This window comes from Ascidiella aspersa, chromosome 5, assembly GCF_963924565.1.
Source record: "Ascidiella aspersa chromosome 5, kaAscAspe10.2, whole genome shotgun sequence".
Lineage (NCBI taxonomy): Eukaryota > Metazoa > Chordata > Ascidiacea > Phlebobranchia > Ascidiidae > Ascidiella > Ascidiella aspersa.
Window position 1 is genome coordinate 3,186,597 of NC_139451.1, and position 27,753 is coordinate 3,214,349.

At 36.5% G+C, this 27,753-nt stretch overlaps 1 protein-coding gene across 1 annotated transcript in view; it reads left to right on the top strand.

Moving 5' to 3' along the window:
* Positions 1-27,104, top strand: part of LOC146141497 (sushi, von Willebrand factor type A, EGF and pentraxin domain-containing protein 1-like) — a 48,189-nt gene extending 21,085 nt beyond the window's left edge. The window contains exons 8-17 of the mRNA XM_083390148.1: positions 2,410-2,492; positions 7,741-7,916; positions 12,153-12,338; positions 15,087-15,281; positions 19,450-19,629; positions 19,674-19,799; positions 21,854-22,030; positions 25,430-25,615; positions 26,416-26,592; positions 27,007-27,104. Coding sequence (XP_083246274.1) covers positions 2,410-2,492; positions 7,741-7,916; positions 12,153-12,338; positions 15,087-15,281; positions 19,450-19,629; positions 19,674-19,799; positions 21,854-22,030; positions 25,430-25,615; positions 26,416-26,592; positions 27,007-27,104 — 1,584 coding nt within the window. The remainder of the gene's footprint in view (positions 1-2,409; positions 2,493-7,740; positions 7,917-12,152; positions 12,339-15,086; positions 15,282-19,449; positions 19,630-19,673; positions 19,800-21,853; positions 22,031-25,429; positions 25,616-26,415; positions 26,593-27,006) is intronic.
* The last annotated feature ends 649 nt before the right edge of the window (positions 27,105-27,753 follow it).

A 27,753-nucleotide genomic window follows, 5' to 3' on the forward strand; every position in this document is an offset into this window, starting at 1 on the left:
CCTGTTATTTTTCCCTAAACACCTGACTTTGACTTAAGTAAATTTTGAATACCTTCATTAGGACTTTCAAAATGACTTGTTTACAACACTGCGCTCATTATCGCTATAATTTTTTTACACTAGCATCACAAATCTAGTTTCCGTTAGGTAGCGCAATAAAGTCAAATTGCGTTCTTATTTTTTTGTCTTGATATTTATCCCACATACGATTGTACGGCAGCTAAACTGTATTCTCTCTCGGAGGCCTTTTTTGGCGCTCCTGGGAGACTCAGATGTTAAACACGTTTTGTATTTTCGTCATCGTATAAAAAGCAAACAGCTGCGACAGATGTGTTCATTTTGCCAGTGTAACTAGGTTAACAGTATTGTCTACCTTTATTCGTGTTTTATTTACGCGATATTGAGCTATACGTTCTTGAAGATATAAACTGGAGTTTTACGATCGATGTTGTTGATATGGGTTTGCCAGCTTTTTAAAAAAGACTTGTATTGGTGATATTTGATTGTTGTTTTAAACTATATAACAAATTGGAGGGGGGGGGGGGGTGATCGTTTTTAGCTAAATGAGCCAGACTATTTGTTGTATTTTCATGAGGGCCATATAATATATTTCATCATCTGGTTTACAGTGCCCGACATTTTGACTTAGAGTAGTTTATTTTGGTAATATTTCAAATACAGATATTAGGCGCAAAAAAGCAGTATTTAACTACGTTGTTTAAACAGTACGGACGGGACTTCATCTAAAAATATTATCTCACAATGGGCTAACTGCTTACCCGTTATAATGATACCGAAGTTTGACGGTTTAAATCATTAGTGTTCTGGCCCAACGAGCCTTTTATGCCTTTCAAATTACGCTGGGTTAGGTGGATTCGTTTATATTTCCTGTTGGACAACGACATTTTTAGGAAAGGTTTCACGCCATCGAGACAGGTGTGATTTTTTAAGTTGGTAAATGGCAGATTCCTAGGTTTTTAAGGTTGGATTTGGTAACTGTTAAGAAAATTGGTGCTTTTTCTATTTTGTACTTTACAAGTAACGCAAAAAGTCCACAAATACCGCAAATCGCAACGCACATTGTTTGGGTTAGGGTTTCGGTTAGCGTTTGGGTGTTGGTGAGTCAAGTATTATTATATTTTTTAATAATAATAACCCGCACCTAACCCAAATAATGTGCTTTGCGGTATTTGTAGACCGTTTTTTCGCGTTACTTTTTATGTAGCAAATCGACAAAGCGCAACAAATTTTTAAGCAAATCTAACAAAGAAAAATCTATAATACCATAGTATTAATACCAAAAACCGAATGGCCGTTATACTAATACTGAATCAGCTTTGCGCAAAGTGCAAAACAAATTTGCTATTACGAAGAACAAATATGTAACAAAAAGTTTGGAAAGGGGCAACGGCCGCGAATTCAAATTATGTTAAGAACGGAATAGCATATATAGACGTATTTGCGAGTCTGATTCTTTCATAACTAAGGTTCCGGGCCCCTGGCCCGATAAGTCAATCTGTATGTTTCAACAAATTAAAGTTTATTTGATTAGCCTTTAAAACGATTTTTGCTTTTTTACTTCAAGAAATTTATATTTGTCAAAATCTAATAAGAGAATTGCAAAGATGTTCGTTGAATTGCTTTTCGTAGGTCTACTGGCATCCAACGTGAACGGTAAGTTCGTATGGTATTTTGGAGAAATAACATTTTCAGGGTTAAGGCATTATTTTTGGCAAGAATGAATTTCTAAAAGATTTATCCAATCTACAAATGTGGGTTGGGTTAAGTTTCACTCTTTTACCACACCGTGCTTATTTCTCAGATTTGTGCTTATTTTTGTTTGCAGTGTCTTAGAAAATAGTAATGTGCCTATTTCTAAGAAACATGCTTAGTTTGTGTTATTTTATAATTTACCAGGCCTCACTACATGGTTTATTTATATTTTTATATTTCCTTCATTTAACATTAATTAAGTTAATTAGGTTCGACAAAAAAATTTATGTTCGGCCCACGATAATAAATCCGAATAGCTATTAGGTCCGATATGGTCAGTCATGTCTCCTTTTAAATTAAACATTTTGCCAATTCCACCAAATAACGCATTCTTTTTGCGCTTCACGCGACTGAGCTGCTTGCTTTTTAGATGCCCCCCCAAAATAATAATCCTGGATCCGCCCCGAGTTATTAATACCGTTCTTAATTATTCGTAGAAGAGTGTTTATTTTTTGGTCTTAACAGATAGTAGCCCTGACTTTAGTCAAGTTTTGCTTCACCAATAGATAACAAATTACGAGAAAGGTTTAAACAGATTAAGGTTTGTAAAAACTAGCAATGAATAAAAACCGGTAAAACTGGAAAAAATTAGACAAAACACAAACTGCCTATTTAAACTTACTGATTTCTTTACAGGCGAGTGCACAGCCGATTCGAGACCCGGAATCGACAACGGGGGAACCTTTGCACCAACAGGACCTATCGACGCTGATGGGATGGTAACCGCATCTTGCGCAAAGGGTTATTCACTCACAGGCGATACAACAACTGCAACCTGTAGCGCTATAGACACCTGGATCCCCGCCTCATTTTCATGCGTTGGTTAGTAACGTGTGAGGTAGCAAGCATTGGCGTCATGGTTGTTTTTTGACTTGCACCACTCTGAGTCTGTGTAGCTCGGTCGGTAGAGCGACGGTCCCGGTATGACCGGAGGTCGTAAGTTCGAACCTTACCACAGCTATTTTAATGAACAGGAAGCAGCAGGTAATCGTACGATCTTCGTTTATCGACTCGCTCCACTCTGAGACTGTGAACACGAAATACCCATTGTGCATAAGTACGTTTTAGTTGCAGTTTTTAACTGAATAGAGATTTCAATGAATAAACTGTTTTCTGGGTGGTAACAATATTTGTTCTATGTTCGGAACATTGATTTGGTTAATTTGTTTTTCTAGTGACGCAGAACAATTACTTTGCATCCACAACACCGCAGTTGTAAACTAGTTTGAAGATCACTTCTTATTCCTTTTGAATTTCAACTTCGACTCGTTTAAAGTAAGCCTGTTTCTACTGTTTGTGGAAAATGAGGAAAGTACTTTTTTGTTTTGAGAATTTGGTGAAAGCAAACACACCTTAAGGTAGCTGGCTACGTTTTAAATATTTCTCAGACATCTGCGAGTACCTTATTCTTACTTTAAAATTTAGATTCGTAACGATATTTTATTTTAAACCGAAAATCCGGTTATAACAAGGTGTTTAAACTACTGTATTTTGATTTGCATTGCAACATGTTTTTAAACTGTCTTTTCTGGCTTGATATAGTTAATGGCATCTAGATTTACACCGAGCAACCATAAGGGGCAGTTTAGTTACCTTTCTTGAAAATGATCTACCTTTTTGATTCTGTCATATTTATGTGGTATTCGAAATCCATTGAGTCTTATCTTATTGTATGATATTTAAAGTTAGGGTTAGGTAACTGCATCCATTTCTAACCCTAACCGTTTACTCTCTATTCTAACTTGTTATTAAACGCACTAAAACATCAGTTCCATAACTGTTTATTATAGTCCGGCTTTTATGAGAAATGTCCGATACTTGACAATGTATTATGAACACGATACCCGATATTTCGAACAAAAAGTATCGGGATCCGACCCGATCTTAAATTACGCCATTTTTATTGCAAAACGAGCAAAATGAACGAATTTAAAAAGTTTCAAGGTCATTTGTTCGAGATAACTAGGCCAAAATTTAATTTAACATAAAACGTTCAGTAACTTCCAGTTGTTAACCTATAAAATGTTTTCAAAATAAATTACCTTTTTCGATAAAATAACTGTGTTGGATGATAAAACATCACTAAAAATCCAACATTAACTTGGTATTATAAAGAAAACCGTAGAAATAACACGGCACAACCCGAAAATTAATGCAGACCAAGTTTCCATTTCTCTCTTTCTTTTCAACATCTGAATCACGTGGATGACCTTATCTGCTATCGACGACCTACCTTCTAATCGCCGCTAAACCCGGTTTAGATATTGTATCTCTCGTTTTTATCTTTCAGACGTCTGCCTCAGCGGTATATATACACTTACTATCAGTGCCTTCTCTCTATGTTATTCGAAACGTTTAAAATGCAACCTACTTCTGTATGGGCTTTGATATTCTTATTACGTTTTACTACAACCTCCAACCATTATGCTCCAAAACCTGGTATATGATCGGCCACCGATACCAGCCTTTTTTATTGCCTTAACTGTAAAAACTAATTACGGTTCAAGCCAGGCTGGAAAGTACGCCCAGAATGCCTTGTATAAAACAATTGCACCAAAGATATATTTATTGCCTTCGACTGTTATGTATTTGAAACGTCTGGCTGTTTATGACTGATATCCTTTGCCGTTTCCTCCAAATGTTTGACATCTGACATTTTCCTGAACTTGACATAGTTAATATTTGGACCTGTATGTTTTGTATGTCCATTAGGTTTTACCAATTCATAATATCAAACGTTTTGTGTAAGTTTCGCCTATTTTATAAATTGTAGTCACTATGTCCATATCTTTCGTTCCAATAAAATAAGGACGGCTTTGGGAACAATAAAGCCTATACACTTACAATACTACTTTCCGCCAGGTGGCAGAATGGAGACGAAACTAGTAACCATATCACTTCTTTCTGTATGTCTCGCTTAAATTTGTTCAAATTTTTTTATTAAATGTTAAAACACAGATGTTTAAAGAACTAATCTTTGTCAAGGATAAATAGATAGATGTACTTATTCGGATGACCGAACGCAACTTTAAAATAATACAAACACACAGCTACGAAAATCACGGTTCTGAGTTCCCAGGGGGCAGCGAAAGACCGTTAGGTACACCGTGTCAGCTGCCCCCTGGTAGTGGTTCTATTAGCATTACAATTATAAGGAATGGATCTGATTTAAACTACATTAAAGGATAGACAACATGATGTATACACATACTGCACTATTGCTTGCAAAAATAAAAGTATATTTGTGTATTTGTGTTGTAAAAAACTTCGTTTTATACAACAGCTTTATTATGTTTACAGACTATTTGTTGTGGCTTCAAAGGCTCATCATTCTAAAAACGGCGAATGTAGAACAGACGAAGCTTTAAAATGCATATAACATTACCCGGTGTAGGAAAGATTTAAGTGCACGTTGTCACTGTTTTCAACAAGTCTTTAGACCAAAATAAATTGCCTTGGACTTAAGTCATCTTGTCAAATGACTGGCCTTGAAATGTTTTCTTAATCTCATTTTGCGTTTGAGTTACTTTAAGTTGAGTTATTGCTCATATTCGGACGAGTTTACCTATTTTAATAGTTTAACGTTTTTCTTGACCCTGTTATTTTTCCCTTAACACCTGACTTTGACTTAAGTCATTTTTGAATACCTTCATTAGGACTTTCAAAATGACTTGTTTACACACTGCGCTCATTATCGCTATAATTTTTTTACACTAGCACCACAAATTTAATTTCCGTTAGGTAGCGCAGGCAAGTCAAATGTCGTTTTTATTTTTTTGTCTTGATATTTATCCCACATACGGCTGAACGGCAGCTAAATTCTATTTTTTCTCGTAGGCTTTTTTGGCCCTCCAAACTCAGCTGTTAAACACGTTTTGTATTTTCGTCATCGTATAAAAACCAAACAGATTCGACAGATGTGTTCATTTTGCCAGTGTAACTAGTTTAACAGTCTTGTCTACCTTTATTCGTGTTTATTTACGCGATATTGAGCTATTCGTTCTTTAAGATATAAACTGGAGTTTTGCGATCGATGTTGTTGATATGGGTTTTCCAGCTTTTTAAAAAAGACTTGTATTGGTGATATTTGATTGTTGTTTTAAACTATACAACAAATTGGAGGGGGGGGGGAGATCGTTTTTAGCTAAATGAGCCAGACTATTTGTTGTATTTTCATGAGGGCCATGTAATATATTTCATCATCTGGTTTAACGTGCCAAACATTTTGACTTAGAGTATGTTATTTTGGTAATATTTCAAATACAGATATTAGGCGCAAAAAAGCAGTATTTAACTACGTTGTTTCAACAGTACGGACGGGACTTCATCTAAAAATATTATCTCACAATGGGCTAACTGCTTACCCGTTATAATAATACCGAAGTTTGACGGTTTAAATCATTAGCATTATGACCTTTTATGCTTTCCAAATTACGCTGGGTTAGGTGGATTCGTTTATATTTTCTGTTAGACAACAACATTTTTAGGAAAGGTTTCACGCCATCGAGACAGGGGTGATTTTTTAAGTTGGTAAATGGCAGATTCCTAGGTTTTTAAGGTTGGATTTGGTAACTGTTAAGAAAATTGGTGCTTTTTCTATTTTGTACGTTACAAGTAACGCAAAAAAAGTGCACAAATACCGCAAATCGCAACGCATATTGTTTGGGTTAGAGTTTCGGTTAGCGTTTTGGGTATTGGTGGGTCAAGTATTATTATATTTTTTAATAATAATAACCCGCACCTAACCCAAATAATGTGCTTTGCGGTATTTGTAGACCGTTTTTTCGCGTTACTTTTTATGTAGCAAATCGACAAAGCGCAACAAATTGTTGAGCAAATCTAACAAAGAAAAATCTATGATACCATAGTATTAATACCAAAAACCGAATGGCCGTTATACTAATACTTAATCAGCTTTGCGCAAAGTGCAAAACAAATTTGCTATTACGAAGAACAAATATATAACAAAAAGTTTGGAAAGGGGCAACGGCCGCGAATTCAAATTATGTTAAGAACCGAATAGCATATATAGACGTATTTGCGAGTCTGATTCTTTCTTAACAAAGTTTCCGGGCCCCCGGCCCGATAAGTCAATCTGTATGTTTAAACAAATTAAAGTTTATTTGATAAGCCTTTAAAACGATTTTTGCTTTTTTACTTCAAGAAATTTATATTTGTCAAAATCTAATAAGAGAATTGCAAAGATGTTCGTTGAATTGCTTTTCGTAGGTCTACTGGCATCCAACGTAAACGGTAAGTTCGTATGGTATTTTAGAGAAATAACATCATCAGGGTTAAGGCATTATTTTTGGTAGGAAAGAATTTCTAAAAGATTTATCGAATCTATAAATATGGGTTAGGTTAAGTTCCACTCTTTTACCACACCGTGCTTATTTCTCAGATGTGTGCTTATTTTTGTTGGCAGTGTCTTAGAAAATAGTAATGTGCTTAGTTTGTGTTATTTTATAATTTATCCGGCCTCACTACATGGTTTATTTATATTTTTATATTTCCTTCATTTAACATTAATTAAGTTAGGTTTGACAAAAAAATTTATGTTCGGCCCACTGTAATAAATCCGAATAGTTATTAGGTTTGAGATGGTCAGTCATGTCTCCTTTTAAATTAAACATTTTGCCAATTCCACCAAATAACGCATTTTTTTTGCGCTTCGCGCGACTGAGCTGCTTGCTTTTTAGATGCTCCCCTCAAAAATAATAATCCTGGATCCGCCCCGAGTTATTAATAGCGTTCTTAATTATTCGTAAAAGAGTGTTTATTTTTTGGTTATAACAGATAGCAGTCCTGACTTGAGTCAAGTTTTGCTTCGCCAATAGAAAAGAAATTACGAGAAAGGTTTAAACAGATTAAGGTTTGTAAAAACTAGAAATGAATAAAAACCGGTAAAACTGGAAAAAATTAGACGAAATACAAACTGCCCGTTTCAACTTACTGATTTTTTTACAGGCGAGTGCGCAGCCGATTTGAGACAATCGGGGGAACCTTTGCACCAACAGGACCTATCGACGCTGATGGGATGGTAACCGCATCTTGCGCAGAGGGTTATTCACTGAAAGGCGATGCAACAACTGCAACCTGTAGCGCTATAGACACCTGGATCCCCGCCTCATTTTCATGCGTTGGTTAGTAACGTGTGAGGTAGCAAGCATTGGAGTCATGGTTGTTTTTAGACTTGCACCACTCTGAGTCTGTGTAGCTCGGTCGGTAGAGCGACGGTCCCGGTATGACCGGAGGTCGTAAGTTCGAACCTTACCACAGCTATTTTAATGAACAGGAAGCAGCAGGTAATCGTACGATCTTTGTTTATCGACTCGCTCCACTCTGAGACTGTGAACACGAAATACACATTGGGCATACGTGCGTTTTAGTTGCAGTTTTTAACTGAATAGAGATTTCAATGAATAAACGTTTTCTGGGTGGTAACAATATTTGTTCTATGTTCGGAACATTGATTTGGTTAATTTGTTTTTCTAGTGACGCAGAACAATTACTTTGCATCCACAACCCCGCAGTTGTAAACTAGTTTGAAGATCACTTCTTATTCCTTTTGAATTTCAACTTCGACTCGTTTAAAGTAAGTCTGTTCTACTGTTTGTGGAAAATGAGGAAATTATTTTTTTGTTTTGGAAATTTGGTGTAAGCAAACACATATTAAGGTACTTGGTCACGTTTTATAAAAATGTGGAGTACTTGCAGTTTATAGTTTTGCAAATAAAGCAACGTTACGAATACAGTTTATTATTAAGTAAGAATAAATTATTCGGAGGGTTCTGAGAAATATTTTTAACGTTGCAAAATGCGTCATTTTATACCCTATTCTTACTTACTATTAAATTGGGATCGTTACGATATTTTATTTCTAAAACTATATACTGCAAATACTCCACATTAGGATAAAAAGAAACGTTGCCTCACAGGATTGGGCAACGGTCTAAATCTGAGTAAAAATCCAAAGTCCTAATTCTTATGTACTTCTAACAATTATAGAAATTTAAGGTGAGGGGTTGTATGTTTTAAGGCGGCAAACGTGTTGATTTTCATCTACCGAGCGATCTGCAAAACCTGTACACAGAAGAAGGGATAAGCCCCCGGAAATCCGGTTACAATAAGGTGGTTAAACTGCTATATTTTTATTTGCATTGCAACATCTGTTTGAACTGTCTTTTCTGGCTTGATAGGTAATAGCATCTAGAATTATTTACACGGAGCAACCTTAAGGGGCAGTTTAGTTACTAGTCTTAGAAGTTGCCTATCTTTTTTTATTCTGTCATATTTATGTGGTATTCGAGATCCATTGAGTCTTATCTTATTGTATGATCTCTGGATCTCTAAGGTTAGGTAACTGCATCCATTTCTAACCCTAACCGTTTACTCTCTATTCTAACTTGTTATTAAACGCACTAAAACATCAGTTCCATAACTATTTACCAATGTCCGGCTTTTATGAGGAATGTCCGATACTTGACAATGTATTATGAACACGATACCCGATATTTGGAACAAAAAGTATCGGGATCCGACCCAATCTTAAATTACGCCATTTTTATTGCAAAACGAGCAAAATGAACGAATTTAAAAAGTTTCAAGGTCATTTGTTCGAGATAATTAGGCCAAAATTTAATTTAACATAAAACGTTCAGTAACTTCCAGTTGTTAACCTATAAAATGTTTTCAAAACAAATTACCTTTTACGATAAAATAACTGTGTTGGATGATAAAACATCACTAAAAATCCAACATTAACTTGGTATTATAAAGAAAACCGTAGAAATAACACGGCACAACCCGGAAATTAATGCAGACCAAGCTTCCATACCTCTCTTTCTTTTCAACATCTGAATCACGTGGATGGCCTTTATCTGCTATCGACGACCTACCTTCTAATCGCCGCTCAACCCGGTTTAGATTGTGTATCTCTCGTTTCCTGCTTTCAGATGTCTTCCTCAGCGGTATATATACACTTACTATCAGTGCCTTCTCTCTATGTTGAAAATGAATAAAGACTTATTCGAAACGTTTAAAATGCTACCTACTTCTGTATGGGCTTTGATATTCTTATTACGTCCTATACACTTACAATACTACTTTCCGCCAGGTGGCAGAATGGAGTCGAAATTAGTGACCATATAACTCCTTTCTGTATGTCTCGCTTAAACTTGTTCAAATTTTTTTATTAAAGGTTAAAACACAGATGTTTAAAGAACTAATCTTTGTCAAGGATAAATAGATAGATGTATTTATTCGGATGACCGAACGCAACTTTAAAATAATACAAACACACAGCTACGAAAATCACGGTTCTGAGTTCCCAGGGGGCAGCGAAAGACCGTTAGGTACATCGAGTCAGCTGCCCCCTGGTAGTGATTCTATTAGCAATACAATTATGGATGGATCTGATTTAAACTACATAAAAGGATAGACAACATGATATATGCACATAATGCACTATTGCTTACAAAAATAAAAGTTTATTTTATGTATTTGTGTTGTAAAAGACCTTGATTATGTTTGTAGGCTATTTGTTCTGACTTCAAACGCTAATCATTTTTAAAACGGCGCATATAACATTACCCAGTGTTGGAAAGATTTAAGTGCACGTAAGTCACTGTTTTCAACTGATTTGACGACCCAAATTCATTCACTTTACATAAGTCGTTTCACCAAAAGGACTTGACTTGGACTTAAGTAATTTTGTCAAATAACTCATCCTAAATCCTAAAATGAAGTGTTTTTCTATCAATTTTTCTAAATGAAGTGATTTTTTTATATTTTGAGTTAAACGTTTTATTTTGATGTTAATAACGGACTTTAACTTGACTTTCTCTAATAAAAACTGGTGAGACCTTGTTATTTTTCGCAAATGATTTGACTTGGTTAAGTTATTTACAATAGACTTGACTTTGACTTAAATTATTTTACAAATGACTTGACTTTGACTTAAGTTATTTTACAAATGACTTGACTGTGACTTAAGTTATTTTACAAATGACTTGACTTTGACTTAAGTTATTTTACAAATGACTTGACTTTGACTTAAGTTATTTTACAAATGACTTGACTTTGACTTAAGTTATTTTACAAATGACTTGACTGGGACTTTACAAACATTGGTCATTATTACTAAAAACTTGTTTTACACTTTCACTATTAATTTAATTTCCGCAAGGAAGCGCAATGAAGTCAAATTACGTTTTTAATTTATCGGCTTGATATTTATCCAAATACGGCTGTACGGCGACTAAATTGTATTTGTTCTCGTAGGCCTTTTTTGGTGCTCCTGGGGGACTCAGATGTTAAACACGTTTTGCATTTTCGTCATCGTATAAAAACCAAACAGATTCGACAGATGTGTTCATTTTGCCAGTGTAACTAGGTTAACAGTCTTGTCTACCTTTATTCGTGTTTATTTACGCGATATTGAGCTGTACGTTCACGTTCTTTAAGATATAAACTGTAGTTTTGCGATCGATGTTGTTGATATGGGTTTTCCAGCTTTTAAAAAAAACTTGTATTGGTGATATTTGATTGTTGTTTTAAACTATATAACAAATTGGAGGGGGGGGGAGATCGTTTTTAGCTAAATGAGCCAGACTGTTTGTTGTATTTCCACGGGAGCCATATAATATACTTCAACATCTGGTTTAGTTAATAAAGTTTTTTTGAGAAGTCTTAAAACTTTTTTGCTTCTTTACTTTTAGAAACTTAAATTGTTTTGAAAAAAATTTTAGTGACAAACATGTTCGTCGAATTGTTCTTTCTAGGTCTTCTAGCGCTGGTATCAGATGTTAACGGTAAGTTTGTTCATTTATTATGATTTAAACCCTCACTTCTTACGTTAATTTAAAGAACATCACCATACTGGTTAAGGCTTCAAATTTTTTTTTTCTAATCTATAAACATGGGTTGGGTTAAGTTTCAGTATAGGCGTAGGTTTAGTTTTACTATAATACCACATGGTTGCAGTGTCTTAGAAAATACTAATAGGCTTTGTTTCTTGTGTGCTTCGTTTGTCTTATTTTACAATTTATTAGGCTTCACAACAGTTTTTCCTGCATGGTTTGTTTAAATTTTTGTATTTCCTTCGTTTAGCAATACTTAAGCTAATTAGGTTCGACAAACAATTTTTGTTCGGCGCTCGATCGTATATCCGAATAGTTATTAGGTTCGCGATGGTTAGAATTGTAGTCTGATTGTTGTTAACAAAATCAAAAGAAACGTTAAAAACCCTATCGACTTTCGAAAACACTGCTAGTCATTTTAAACGTAAGAATAAAGTTGTTGGTAACTTTATCTTACTGTAAGGCTTCTACTTTTAATGTGGTTTGAGTTCTATGTAATCTAGATTATTTTCAAAACAGCTGTATGCACATCGTTGCCTGGTGTGGTCCAAGGAACACTTACACCAGATGCCGTGCCTTCTGGAGGTTTTGCAGACGCTGCTACAGTCACAGTTACTTGCAATGCTGGGTTCGCCACAACTACTACAACAACCACTTGTGATGCTGCAAACAACCAATGGACACCAGCTACACTGACATGCGCAGGTTTAACAGTTTTCACTAAAATCAAATATGCCTACAGCAATGTTAGAACTTACTGGATTTGGAACAAAAATATACATAATATACATTAAGGTAACCTGACGTTAATTCATTCCAAGGTACACTATTGAGTCATTGTTAATGTGTCGTTGCCTAAAACCGTTATTACTCGCTACATATTTTATCACGGCAAACGTTTTTCTTCAGTCGACTGCCACCCGATCGTCGTTAAATCAATAATAAAAAAACGATTACACGTTGCAAATACTAGGCCTTAATATAACAATTTATTGTTGAACCAATACTAAGTTATTTGCGCATTCCATTAAAATATGTATAAAATCACGGCATGGTGAAATACATTGCCTTAATGTGAACTTCTCTTGCAGTTCGCGTATCTGCAGTCCCGTTTTGCTTTATGCTCTCTTACATGGGCTTTTAATTTTCTTGTCTGGTGGTCACAATCCTTATTTGCTGCAGCTGGTTTTAACTCACGATCCAAACATGTTTGCCTATTCAATGCTCCCAACTTAGGATGTCCGATACTTGACAATTTATTCCGAAACATACCGATACCTGGAATTTTGCACAAAATAATCGCGACCATACTCCACAAAATATACAATACAAACTCCTACACCGGCTAGTGGAACTGTTGCGAAAAGGGTTGGGGGTCGGGTAAAAATCACCCGAGTCCGACTTCCGAGTCCGACTCCAGCCAAAAAAATACACCCGAGTCCAACTCCCGAGTCCCGAGTCCGACTCCCGAGTCCCGAGTCCGACTCCGGTCAAATGTGCGATTTCGTCGACTTCCGAGTCCGGCACTGACTCTACAGCCTATATAACGCCATTTTTTAAGTAACTAAACTAAGTTGGATATTTAGTAACACACTTATAGGGTGTCGTATAATCCCTCACAATACATGGTTGGAAAATATTCCGCCATATAATATTCCAACTTTACAATTTCCAGTTGGCGGCCATAAAAGTTTCAAAATTTAAAACTGCGCATGCGCACGTCGGACTCGTGACTCTGGTAGTTTTACGTGGTCTTACTCGAGTCCCGAGTCCGACTCCACAGCCCGGGTTGCGGACGGTAATACACTTTCAGTGGCTTGCCAGGTGGTACGTTGCGCTCCCGTCATGTCACATGCAACATTGACACCGCTGTCGACACTTTAAATTGCGACGGTAATAAACATTTTTATTATTTTTAACTAAGCGGCGGGTAAAACCACAATGGATGAATATTTATTGCGAATAGACATACGGTAAATCAGTACTTACATTGCTACTTACGGTACGTTTAATTCTACTTACGGTACGTTTAAACTCCACGATGGAAAAGTATTATGAGATTGCTGGTTTTAACGATTTACACTATTTCTTATATAGCTTACATCGGCCTGATGGCAGTAGTTACTAATTCGTAAGAATACGCGAGACATAACACGACTAGGCAATCGGCCATTCGACGAACAAATTTACAACACGCGGCGGAAAATCAAAATGCCAACATGAGCGAACAAGCTGGACAAGCTGTTCACATAATGACCAGATTTTGACCCGATCATATGGTGCAAGCTGTTACACAAGACATGTCCTTTAAGTAGAAAAGTGTCTTGTTTTTGTAGATGGTTCCACTTTCACCATGCCTTGCAATAGGTAGGTTCTCTACGAAAATTAACGGAATGTATTACGTTTGTTATAGCTATAATCTGTCCGGCAACCACAATAACCAACGGAATCGGAACAACTGGGGATACAGCTTATAATATAGTTCATACCTTCACATGTAGCCCCGGATATGCGATATCAGGAACAGCGACCTTAACATGCGACGGGACAGAAACCAACAACTGGTCGGCCCCTGTTCCCTCATGTGAACGTAGGTTTAAAGGGATCCCAACCTAAAACTTTTAGGATCGTATAAAACGATTAGAAGTCGAGAAAATCACATTAGTAAAGACATAATACTTCTTACTTTGTATAACGAATGTGATCTAACCCTTCTAAAGTCGGCTTAACTGGGACTCGTTTAAAAATGACTTCTTTACAGCACTGTCATTTTCTCATGAAACCTACGTAGAAGAAAAACTTGCAATGCAAGCTAAACCTTTAAAATATTAGGGGTCAGATGCTGGTAAAATTGGATAACGCTGACTGAGAATAATGCCACAGTTTCGCATTTATTTTCCATAAAGTTATGCGAGTATTACCACGATACTCAACCCATGAAACCCAAATGGGAATGACGTAGCGACACTATCAATTAGTTGGCGTGAGAAAGTGAACTGCAATTCACGCTTTGTCAACCTCATACTTCGTAACACAGCATGAGGTCAAGAAAAGTAGAAAATAAGTCATTATTATGATAGCGTGACGTCACAGTTCTTCGCGCACGAGTAAACAGAGCAGCAATGAGTAAAACCCTAACAATAGAATCTTAAGAGTTGGTCAAGCTCCAGCGCAAATGCTGATGGAGTCATATCGTTTATAACGCATGCACTCGCTTGGAGAGAGCATCGTAAGTGCCGTGGACACCGGAATAGTTGACTTGTACAGGTAGTTTAAAACCCACCAGATAAATATTGTTTGTCGAATAGTTTGATTTCATCTGACAGGTGAGGATACAGAAATATTTTGTGCGGTCCAGCATTTTATCGTACGTTTTAACAGAATGTTATTTTTTTTGTAAAGTTTCGTAAAATTTTTTTCTTGTAAAATGTAGTTTTCTGTTAAATTTTTCAGCATTTTTTTGCGATGCGGAACCAACTGTAACCAACTCTGGAACAGTTACTCCCTCTCTGCCTGGTGGTTCTGGCTACACAGGCAATGACCAGGTAACAGCATCGTGTCCCACTGGATTTGCGTCAACTGTTGGTGCCAACACTGCTGAATGTACTGCAACTAACACGTGGACACCGGCATCGTTGGATTGTACAGGTAGTTTGAAATGCATTGTAAACGCCGCAGGTTTTAAACGTTTCGTGTCCCGCACGCTTTTTGATTGAGAATAATGCCACAGTTTCGCATTTATTTTCCATAAAGTTATGCGAGTATTACCACGCAATCCATGAAACCATGAACAAATGGGAATGACGTAGCGACACTATCAATTAGTTGGCGTGAGAAAGTGAACTGCAATCCACGCTTTGTGAACCTCATACGTCGTAACACAGCATAAGGTCAAGAAAATTGAAACAAATCATTATTATGATAGCGTGACGTCACGTTTATTCATGCACGAGTGAACAAGCGATGGGTAAAACCCCAACAAAATAATGAGTCGGTCATATTCCAGCGCAATAGCGAGGTTATCAGGATTCACAGAACACAGTGCAAGGGACTTTTTAACATCAGGTTACTTTTACATTTTGGTAAACATGTTAATCTTCACAAAATGGAGTAATATCGTTTACACCGAATGTAGCCTACTCATTAGGGAAACAACATCGTCTGTGGGTTTGTTTGTCAAACACACCGGAACACCTATGGGTGTCGATTCATAGTCGTGGGTCACATTAATAAAAACTTTTTTTAGAGCAAATAAGATTAGTCTAAATCAATACAATAAGATTTTAATTAAGCCTTTATGGACACACGTAATCAATGGATCCTAGTTTAAGCAGACCTGCTACCATATGCAAAACTGACACCTTTGCAGACAATTTAACATGCGACCGTAATACACCTTTCTATTATTTTTACCTAATCGACGGGTATATGCATGTGCGGGTGCAAACCAAAATGAAAAAATATTTAATGCGAACGGTGGACCAGTCCATTTTACTTACGATAAGTTCAATAAATGCACCTCCGTGAACGGACACGATCAGAACTCCACAGTTGAACGGTGTAAGACTGCTGATTTTAACAATTTTTACTGGTTCTTTATAGCAGGGGTGGCCAACCAATCAGTTACCAAGAGCCGCATTTGTTACTTGGTTAACCGCAAAGAGCCACACCTAACACATGGAAAGAAAAGAATAGCCTATAACTCTACTCCTTGCTCACTTCCACAAAGCGATTGCACGAAGCGCGAAAAACAGTGGCTTTATTTCGTTAGATAGACAAAATGTTAATTTAAAAGAATACGCGACGCATTGAATGGAAAAATATACATTTCTCAATATAATGTCAAATTTATCAATATTATTTGGGCAGATTTTGGAGTTTATCCTGTTCTAAAAGTGTTAAATACAATGGCCTTTAGGCAAACAGTCTTAAGGAGTTGTATTCAACGAAAATCGAGACTCCACGTAATCAATGAAACCTAGTTTAAGAGGACCTGCTTTTAAGTTTAATTTTTATTTCAGCGTTAAAATACTGACCTCAAATTCGCCAGAATTGGTTGAATTGTAACTACTTCTGTTACTAACAATTTTCCCAGACAGTAAACTAGTTGTTTCTTTCTATGAGAGAAAGTCGCATCTTAAGCGAGCGCCGTCGCAAACGGGTCAAAGGTATTTTTATTCTCAAAGGATTTTTTTCACGTATGACGCAGTTTGGTGCCGGGATTATTTGCTTGAAATTACGCAGGTCTAAACAATTGCTGTTACAACTTTAAGTTTTACGTTTGTAGTCAATTAGATGCCACTTTCCACAAGCCGCATTTAAAGTCATGACATGCTGACCCAAATAATCGCTGTCTAACGTTCTTGAGTACTTTTTTACCTAATTGCTGCAGTTTGGCTAAAGTTGCAAGATTACAAATATTTATTGAGCTGTGCGAGTCTCTGTAAATTTTCGAATCAGTTTGTTAACCGTGCTTGATTCTTTAATATTGTAATGTAGCCAAACTTCTTACGTTTGTGATTGGTTCCATATTCAAATTAATTAAAATAAATTTTAATGTTTCCCCCTAAGACTTTTATGCTTAAGGACTTCTTCATGTCTGTTACCGCGCAACATTTAGGTAGAGTTCGCAAAAAATCGCATTAAATGCGACGGTTTTAATAGTAACCAATTTTTAGTTTTAATGAAAAACAATTTTTTGTCAAACGAGATTTTACTTTCGTTAGACGCAGTATTGTACCGGGATTACGGATTTGAATATCACGCAATGCGAACAATGGCTGCTACAACTTAAGGTTTTACGTTTGTGAGAGGTTTTCTATCGATATATGTCACAGGTTCCGTTACGTATAAGACGTTTGACGTGCTTAGCCGTCGGGTATTTAGTCGTCAAATTCAAATAAAAACACAATATTTCACTATATAGCAATCTCTTAACAAAATGTAAAATTGACGCACAATTAGATGTTTAACAATCACGCAGATAAATGCGATAATTTATAACACGTCATCCAATTAAATGCCGCTTCCACACAGGCTAAAAGGTGTGACTCCCAATTGTGGGGAAGCATTTCGTTAACCGATTTCAGGCACAATCAGCGAGAAATCGTCAAGGGACGACCAAGACATATGCTGTATAACAATTAAGGCTAAAACACTTCACGTATTTAAATGTCTATTTACCGAACGTTTAGGAATAAGTAAAAAAAAAATGGTTTAGGTTTGTTAGTGATTCCCGATCGATATATATATCACGAAATTTTGTTGAGTTGAAGCCGATTGGGTTAGCGCCCTAAACAATCCCGAGAATGATGTGGCGCCGGAAACACGTATTGGTTTTATAAACACGTACCATCCACTTCGCTAAATTGTAAGGGTGTTGCAACTACAAAACTGACCGTATCCTGAAAAGGTTTTATTTATATTGTATATTTCAATGACTTACGGAAAATTACCTTTAGGTTAAGTTACGCTAAGTTACCAGCGTTATATTGATCAAGATAGATAGTATGTAAAAACGACGACGTAATCGCTTACCTACCACAGTACACCTTCAGTCAATCAATTATGCAACAAGGCCAGGCAAAAAAAATCCAAGTTGAGGTAAGGTTCGAACTCACGACCTCCGGTCATACCGGGGGCTTCGCTTTACCAGCGTTCAGAGTGGAGCAAGTCGACCAACCACAGCCCTGTTGCCTGCTGCATCCTGTTCGTAAACAAAACTTAATATTACAATTCGACGAACAAATTTACAACGCGCGGCGGAAAGTCAAAAGAAAGCATGAGTGATCAAGCTGGACAAGCTGTTCACAGAGCGACCAGAGTTTGACCCGATCATATGGCGCAAGCTGTTACACATGACATGGCTTTTAAGTAGAAAAGTGTCTTGTTTTTGTAGATGGTGCTACTTTCACAGTGACTTGCAATAGGTAGGTTCTCTACTAAAATTAACGGAATGTATCACGTTTGTTATAGCTATAACCTGTGCGGCAGCCACAATACTATTCCCAACCTAAAACACAATACTATTCCCAACCTACTATTCCCAACCTAATACTATTCCCAACCTAAACTTGTATAGTTGTAAAAAACGAGTAAACACCCAAAAAAGAAAATTAGTAAACACATGAAAATTTACCGACGAATGTCATCTAACCCTTCTAAAGTCGATTGTTTAAACGACGATATAATCACTTATTCCTTCCATAGACTGAATCAGTCAATCAATTATGCAACAAGGCTAAGCTTAAACAAATCTAGCCTGTGGTAGGCTGAGGTTCGAACTTACGACCTCACCCATACCGGGATCATCGCTTGACTTGATGGAGTTCTAATTGTGATTTGACTTGGACTTGACTTGTTATTTATACAAAAGACTTAACTTGGACTTTTTTTTTCTCTCACACGTAAAAGAAAACAGTTGTAATGCAAGTTACATCTTTGTTGGATTGTAACTACTTCTGTTCAATACCTTGTCTAGTTGTGGCGCTTGGAGGTTGTAGTTAGTTGTTGAAAGAATATCAAATCCCATACAGGAGTAGGTAGTATTTCGTAAATATTTCGAATCAATCTCTATTCATTTTCACAACACAAAAAACGAAGCATTTTCGAGTGAAACGTATATGTAACCGGCAGTAATTTCAAGATTTTAATGTTTAATTAGTGTGGGTACTTGTTTAATGTTTTGATAAGATTATTGTTTTTCTGCAATAAATTGGTCACTTAAAATTATGATAAAACAGATTACTACCAGAAGGACTTTTTTTCAGTATATCGTGAGTAAAAAAATCCAGTTGTGTTCTATATTTTTCCACAGCAACTTGCAACGCTCCGCCGACCCTCACCCAAGGAACTTTCCCAACTATGCCAACTGCCGGCTACACCGGCACAGTGTCAATCACGTGCAGCAGCGGGCATGTGGTAGCTGATGGTGACGCTCCATCTTCGATTTGCACAACGACAAACACCTGGGATCCTACATCACTGACATGCACAGGTAAGCATGTACGGCATCATATATATATCTACTATATAACTCAGAAAGTTTGTCGGCTGGTCGGTCGACCACATACGTTCGCCGCTCGGTCGCTGACATGGAAAAAAAATACACAGACAGAGAAACGTGGCTCATACTGCCCCCTCTTAAGCGAGGCACCGGACGAGAGGGTAAAATAGAAAGAAAGTCGTGTGCTCCCAGACAGAAAAAAATATTGTGTCTTTTTATATTTGTGTTCAATTGTGTCTTTTTATAACAAAAAGTCGTGCATCTTAAGCGAGCAAAGTCGCAAACCGGTCACAGGTAAGCAATTTCAATTTTCAAAGGGTGTTTTTTTTTTACATATGACGCAGTTTGGTGACCCAAATAATCACTGTCTAACGTTTTTTCCGTTATCTGACACAAAGACTAACCTACAACCTTGCTGTTCAATGTCATCCTAATGTGACACGATTAGTTTAGTTTGGTCAAACTCTGTTTTTAACTGTAATTTATATAAGCCAGAGTCGTTCTGTAATCAATAAACAGTTTTACCGTTTTAGTTTATTCTGCAAAATCGGGGCTTTTTACGTGCAAAGCAAACCCTGTTTGGTCAAGTACTTAAAAAAAGTACTTGAGTATTTTTTGACCTAATTGCTACAGTTTTGCTAAAGTTGCAAGAATGCTTATATTAATTGAGCTGAGCGATTCTCTGCAAATCTTTGAAACATTTTGTTAATCGTGCTTGATTCTTTAATATTGTAATGTAGCCAAACTTCTTACGTTTGTGATTGGTTCCATATTCAAATTAATTAAAATAAATTTTAATGTTTCCCACCTAAGACTTTTATGTTTAAGGACTTCTTGATGTCTGTTACCGCGCAAAATTTAGGCGGAGTTCGCAAAGTAACGCGTTTAATGCGGTGGTTTTAATCGTAACCAATTTTTAGTTTTAATGAAAAACAATTTTTTGGTCAAACGAGATTTTACTTTCGTTAGACGCAGTATTGTACCGGGATTACGTATTTGCTGAATATCACGCAATGCGAACAATGGCTGCTACAACTTAAGGTTTTACGTTTGTGAGTGGTTCCCTATCGATATATGTCACAGGTTCCGTTACGTATAAGACGTTTGACGTGCTTAGCCGTCGGGTATTTAGTCGTCAAATTCAAATAAAAACACAATATTTCACTATATAGCAAACTCTTAACAAAATGTAAAATTGACGCAAATTTAGATGTTTTACAGTCATGTAGATAAATGCGATAATTTATAACACGCCATATGATTAAATGCCGCTTCCACACAGGTTAAAAGGTGTGACTCCCAATTGTGGGGAAGCATTTCGCTAACCGATTTCAGGCACAATCAGCGAAAAATCGTCAAGAGACGACCAACACATATGCTGTATAACAATTAAGGCTAAAACACTTCACGTATTTAAAAATGTCTATTTACCGAACGATTAGAAATAAGTAAAAAAAAACGGTTTAGGTTTGTTAGTGATTCCCGATCGATATATATATCACGAAATTTTGTTGAGTTGAAGCCGATTGGGTTAGCGCCCTAAACAATCCCGAGAATGATGTGACGCCGGAAACACGTATTGGTTTTATAAACACGTACCATCGACTTTGCTAAATAGTAAGGGTGTTGCAACTACAAAACTGACCGTATCCTGAAAAGGTTTTATTTAGATTGTATATTTCAATGACCTACGGAAAATTACCTTTAGGTTACATGCTAACTTACCAGCGTTATATTGGTCAAGATAGTATGTAAAAACGACGACGTAATCGCTTACCTACCACAGTACACCTTCAGTCAATCAATTATGCAACAAGGCCAGGCAAAAAAATCCCAAGTTGAGGTAAGGTTCGAACTCACGACCTCCGGTCATACCGGGGGCTTCGCTTTACCAGCGTTCAGAGTGGAGCAAGTCGACCAACCACAGCCCTGTTGCCTGCTGCATCCTGTTCGTAAACAAAACTTAATATTACAATTCGACGAACAAATTTACAACGCGCGGCGGAAAGTCAAAAGAAAGCACGAGTGATCAAGCTGGACAAGTTGTTCACAGAGCGACCAGATTTTGACCCGATCATATGGTGCAAGCTGTTACACATGACATGGCATTTAAGTAGAAAAGTGTCTTGTTTTTGTAGATGGTGCTACTTTCACCGTGCCTTGCAATACTAAGTTTCACTACGAAATTTAACGGAATGTATAACGTTTGTTATAGCTATAACTTGTGCGATCACCTCAATAACCAACGGAGTCGGAACAACTGAGGTTACAGCTTACAACGTAGCTCATACCTTCACATGCAACGCTGGATTTATTATTTCTGGAACAGCTGACTTGACATGCGACGGAACAGAATCAAACAACTGGTCGGCCCCTGTACCCACATGTGTTGGTAAGTTTAAACTATTCCCAACCTAAAACTTTTGTAGTTGTAAAAACGAGTAAACACCCAAAAAAGAAAATTAGTAAACACATGAAAATTTACCGACGAATGTCATCTAACCCTTCTAAAGTCGATTGTTTAAACGACGATATAATCACGTATTCCTTCCATAGACTGAATCAGTCAATCAATTATGCAACAAGGCTAGGCTTGAACAAATCTAGCCTGTGGTAGGCTGAGGTTCGAACTTACGACCTCACTTATACCGGGATGATCGCTTGACTTGATGGAGTTCTAATTGTGATTTGACTTGGACTTGACTTGTTATTTATACAAAAGACTTAACTTGGACTTTTTTTTTCTCTCACACGTAAAATAAAACAGTTGTAATGCAAGCTACATCTTTGTTGAATTGTAACTACTTCTGTTCAATACCTTGTCTAGTTGTGGTGCCTTGGTGAGTTACTAACGATTTTCGCTGAAAAAGTCCATCTCGTAAATTGTAGTTACTTTACTGATAAGACCAAGCCAACCTTTTCGGCTCTGATCTAGAGGCTTACTTTGCTTCCATACCGGTAATTGTTTTAAACTTAATTTTAATTACACCTTATACCAGTTGGCTGTATCCAAACTTGGACAAGTTGATTAATTTTAGCCTTTTAAAATTAGATTGGAATCAGAATTAGAGCATTTAAGTTTTCCAAATTTGATTTAAATTAGAATTACCGAATTTTTGAAAACCTAAATGGAAAACAGAATTTGAACTAGAATTACACTAAATTATTCACAGTGAATTCAATTTAAATCGCAATTTATTTTGTCTGCTAATTTTTAACTGTTTTAGCATGGCCTACACTTTTCAGATGTACAAATCACCTACAAGTCGTTCCGACCGACGAATATTAAATCTAGTTGTCCAATCCTGGCTGTATAGCCGTGGTCCTAAACAACTAAACTGATTTTTTATTTCCTAAACTATATGGCGTAGCATTCCCCATTCATTTGATATATTTATATTTTTAAACAAAACAAGCCCTGAAACATTTAAGTATTAAAAATTTGGTTTCATTAGACGTTTTGTGTTTTTACAAGTAACTATAAAATAACGTGTTGGACAGCCAAGTCACTAAATGCCGCTTTCACACAGGCTAAAAAGTGTGACTCCCAATTGTGGGGAAGCATTTCGTTAACCTATTTCGGGCACAATCAGCTAGAAATAGTCAAGGGACGACCAACACATACGCTGTATAGCGATTGAGGCTAAATGTTTTTCATGACCCACGAAAAGCAAAAAAAACACTTCACGTGTTTCAAAATGTCTATTTAGCAAAAAAGGTTTAGGTTTGTTAGTGATTCCCGATCGATATACATATCACGAAATTTCGTTAAGTTGGAGCCGGTTATGTTAGCGCCTATTTACTAAACCATCCCGAGAATGATGTGGCGCCGGAACTACGTATTTGTTAGGGCCGACCATCGTCTTCGCTAAATTGTAATGGTACTACAATACTGGCCGTATCTTTAAAAAAAGCTTTATTTTAATTGTGTATTTCAACGACCCACGGAACATTGCCTTTTCAGTTACATGCCACAAGTAATGTTTTAAATCATCGGTTATAAAGCAAGCAATGACACTGACACGTTTTATTGGTCAACATTATATGTAAAAACAACGACATAATCGCTTATCTAATACAGTACACATGGAACCTTCAGTCTAAAGCAGGGGTCGGCAACCTACGGCCCGCGGGCCGTATCCGATGTAATTCATCCGGCCCGCCGCCTCTTTGACAAATTAGACACGAGTCTATTGCACAAACTTTTTGTCCATTTTAACTACGTAATTGCGAAATGTTTTCGCGCTACGCGCGAATGTTTATTATACGCCCGGTTTGTTTTACGTTTTGATGCTGCCTTTTCAACTAGATCAGTTATTCTTTACCGTTGTGCCGTGGAAGGCTGCCAAGTGCGTCGCGCAAAAACGTAAAACATATTAAAAAATATTGGACATATATTTTTTAACATTTTTTTTATTTTTTTATTTCGGCAATGTACTAAAAACTTGCAAGAAATTAAAAGAAATACCAGTATACCCCAAAAAAATCGAGCTCGTTTCGCTCGCCAGGTGCGCCTTAAATCGATTAACAAACACTGAGCTAGATTAACTTTAAATGTTATCGCGTTCCCTTAAAGTAGTTTTGTTACACTTTTCACTTAACACATTGCAAAAAATATCTGAGCCGTCTGGTTCACAGTTGTTCTAACATTTCAATAACATAATTCTTAGTTATCACTTTGTGTGGCCCGCAAATACCTTTCTTGGTTTGTTTTTGGCCCGCGACTAGAAAAAGGTTGCGACCCCTGGTCTAAAGCGATGGTAAGTCTTTATTCCAGGTGCGCCGAATCCAAAAAGGACACACTGGAACCGGCTATAAAAAGGCACGAGAAAAATAAGAAAATATTAAACATAAAGCTTCAATAAATCCGGGTCGGTGTAGTGTCGCTACAAGTCAATCAATTATGCAACAGACCAAGCTTAACAAAGCCAAGCTTAGGGAAGGTTTGAATTCAGGCCCTCCGGTCATACCGGGACCGTCGCTATAACAACTCAGCTACACAGGCCTAAAAGGTACCGAGTCGTGAAACAACCATAGCACCACTGCTGCTTGCTGCATCCTATTAGTAAAAATCTTTGTATTGGTCCACAGTTCCCCGTCAAGTCAATTAAACATACATATTATTCAAAACGACTTTAAAGGGCTAGCTCACAATGTATGTGGATGTTTGTCTGTGTATATTTCTATATGTAAATATGTTGAATTACAATTATGTAGCAAATTAACGTCAACTTACAATTGATGCGACCCTCATTGTAAACTATTTAGCGACAAAACTTTTTCACGTTAGAATTGCAGTCTGATTGTTGTTAACAAAATCAAAAAGCTCTTAAAAACCCTAAGGACTTTCGAAAACACGGCTAGTAATTGTAAAACGTAAGAAGAACGTTGTTAGCAACTTTATCTTACTGTATGGCTTCTACTTTTAATATGGTTTGAGTCCCATATCTTTTAGACAAATGACTTGAGCTAAAATGAAGTATTTCTCGCTGTGCCAACGTGTGTCTTAAAAATCGAATGTCGCTGTGCCAACATGCGATGGTAGGTTAAACTATAACTCTACCTATATAAATGAAGAGCTTCTTCAAAAGCCTGTTTATACTTTTTTTTAAAACAGTTGATTTTTAAGTTCTGCCAATATTGATTGCCTTGTAAGTCACAACTTGTATTTGTCACAAAGAAACTAACTAAATATCGCTGGCTATACTTACTTTACGATAAGTGATTTTGTTGTCTTCGCTTTACAGCAATCACAACTACAGAGTGACTTATTTCTTGTTTTTTTTTTCAGCAATTGAATGTGCGGCCCTGACTGTGGCCAACGGAACCACGTCCACAAACACAACAGGAACCACAGCTTTTAACACATCAGTGACTGTTACCTGCGACACAGGCTTCAAGCTTTCCAGCTCTGGAGCCCTTGTATGCGATGGGACGAGATCTGACAACTGGAATGTCGTGATACCAACATGCGATGGTAGGTCAAACTATAAATCTAAAACTCACTTAATCCTGGCTACCAACTTGGCGCTGACTGAATAAAAAAATGTATAGGTTAAACTTTAACTATACCTATATAAATGAAAAGCTTGTTTGTCCGTGTAAAAAAAAATTGTTTTAAGAAAAATAAATTTTATTCCGGTGAATTTTTTGAGCCACTATAACTTAATAAACCCGTGTCGGCCTAAAATTAAAGCCTGTTTATAATTTTTTCCAAAACATTTGATTTTCAAGTTCTGTCAATGTTCATTACCTTGTAAGTCACAAAAAAAAAATTATTCAAAAAAACTATTTTTAGCAATATTACAAGAAGTTTATAGAAACTATTTGTGACATTTTAAAGCAGTTAAACTAGTTCAGTCATTAACTGTTATAGATGCAAGTTCGTATCGAAACGTCTTTCTAAGATAATGTCGATTTAGTCAACATTTTTGCCCTTAAAATTTATTATCAATCCATTTTATTGATTTGTAGAAACGCTCTACTGTGCTAACCGGTCCATTATAAAAACGTGCTATTCTTTTATTCATTGTCTAAGTTAAACTAGTTAAAACGCACCACAAGCAATCCTTAAAACCTTTAAATTCTTGATACTTCGTGTCATTGTGTGTTTTTCTAGAATGTGAATTCTTAAAGCGACATTTTGTTTTTATAATATGATACGTAATATGCCAAGTCAGTCGTAATTAACAGTACAGTGAAACATATTTTATTAGTTGTTTACATAGGATATAACGCTTGTACCGGTATAGTAAGTTTTGGTTTACGCCTTTATAGCTATTACTTGCATGGCGTTGGACATACACAACGGAGCAATCAACCCAAATACCAACCTTACTTTTGATCAAACTGTAACCGTTTCGTGCAACAGCGGTTATAAAATTAACGGAACCGCCACCCTGAAATGCGACGGGACTTTGGATAACAACTACGACGTGGATACTCCAAGATGCGGTTGGTATTTTCGCCTAACATGTAAAACGTTAACGTGTATGTCGAGTCATATACAATATAACTTGAATCTAAGTCAAGTCGCAGTGTTGCAATGACTTAAGTCATTGACTTGACTTAAATGCACTTAAGTCACTGTTTTCAAATGAATTGACAAGTCTTTTGGAAAAATGACTTGACTTGGACAGAAGTCATTTTGTCGAATAACTTGGGATTAAATAAAGTGTTTTTCATTAAAATCTATCTCAAGTTTTGCACAATAAACAATTTTATTGCTGTATTAGATAGAGTGGTATAGAAGCTTGGTCTGCGTTAATTTCCGGGTTGTGCCGTGTTATTTCTACGGTTTCCTTTATCAAAAGACGACGCCATCCTAGAATAATTTCGTTAAACGCAATGTGATTTTTTATGTTACAGAAAACGGGGGACCAGCCTTGTTTAAACTCCAAACAGCACTAATGGTGACGGTTCTATCCATGATCACTTGGCTGAGTACTCAGTCAGCTCTGCTTTGAAGTTGCTGCTAATTATAGCTTACTGAAAATCGTATTAATTTATCTTAATTATCTTGCGTTTATAGTTACTTAGACATAGTATAGAGCAGTGGTTCTCAATTGTTTTTTATATTCCTCCCCTACAAACACTGTCAATTCCTCCCTAGCAATAAAAACGAAGTATTTTATGGTACCCTGCTGACAGAAAATTAAACCTACAGGAAAAGAGTCGACAAGTTTAAAAACAATTAAAATTTAATAGACGTATCTGAGCCAAAAGCCAAGACTTGTTACGAATTTGGATGCGCGAATCATCTGAAAGTTATTTATTGCATATAACTGATTAAATAATTTATTCTTTTATCCACTTTTTCTCCCTGGAACCAAATTTCCTCCTGAAATTAAAAAAACACATCTTCTCTCCTTTGAGAACCACTTGTAGCGAACAATTTATAATAAATTATCTTGAATCTTTGGCGCTAACGTTCAAGCACAATATTTCGACTTCGTGAGTTTCGAAAAGTTGTAACACCGACAATTTCTCGCGATGACTATAAGTCGATTATATACTGAACTGCCTCGCATTAATATTAACCAATATAATCAAGAAAAATATATTAGTTGCAATTTCCTGTGTGAATCAATTAACTTTGATACAGAATGTATTCAG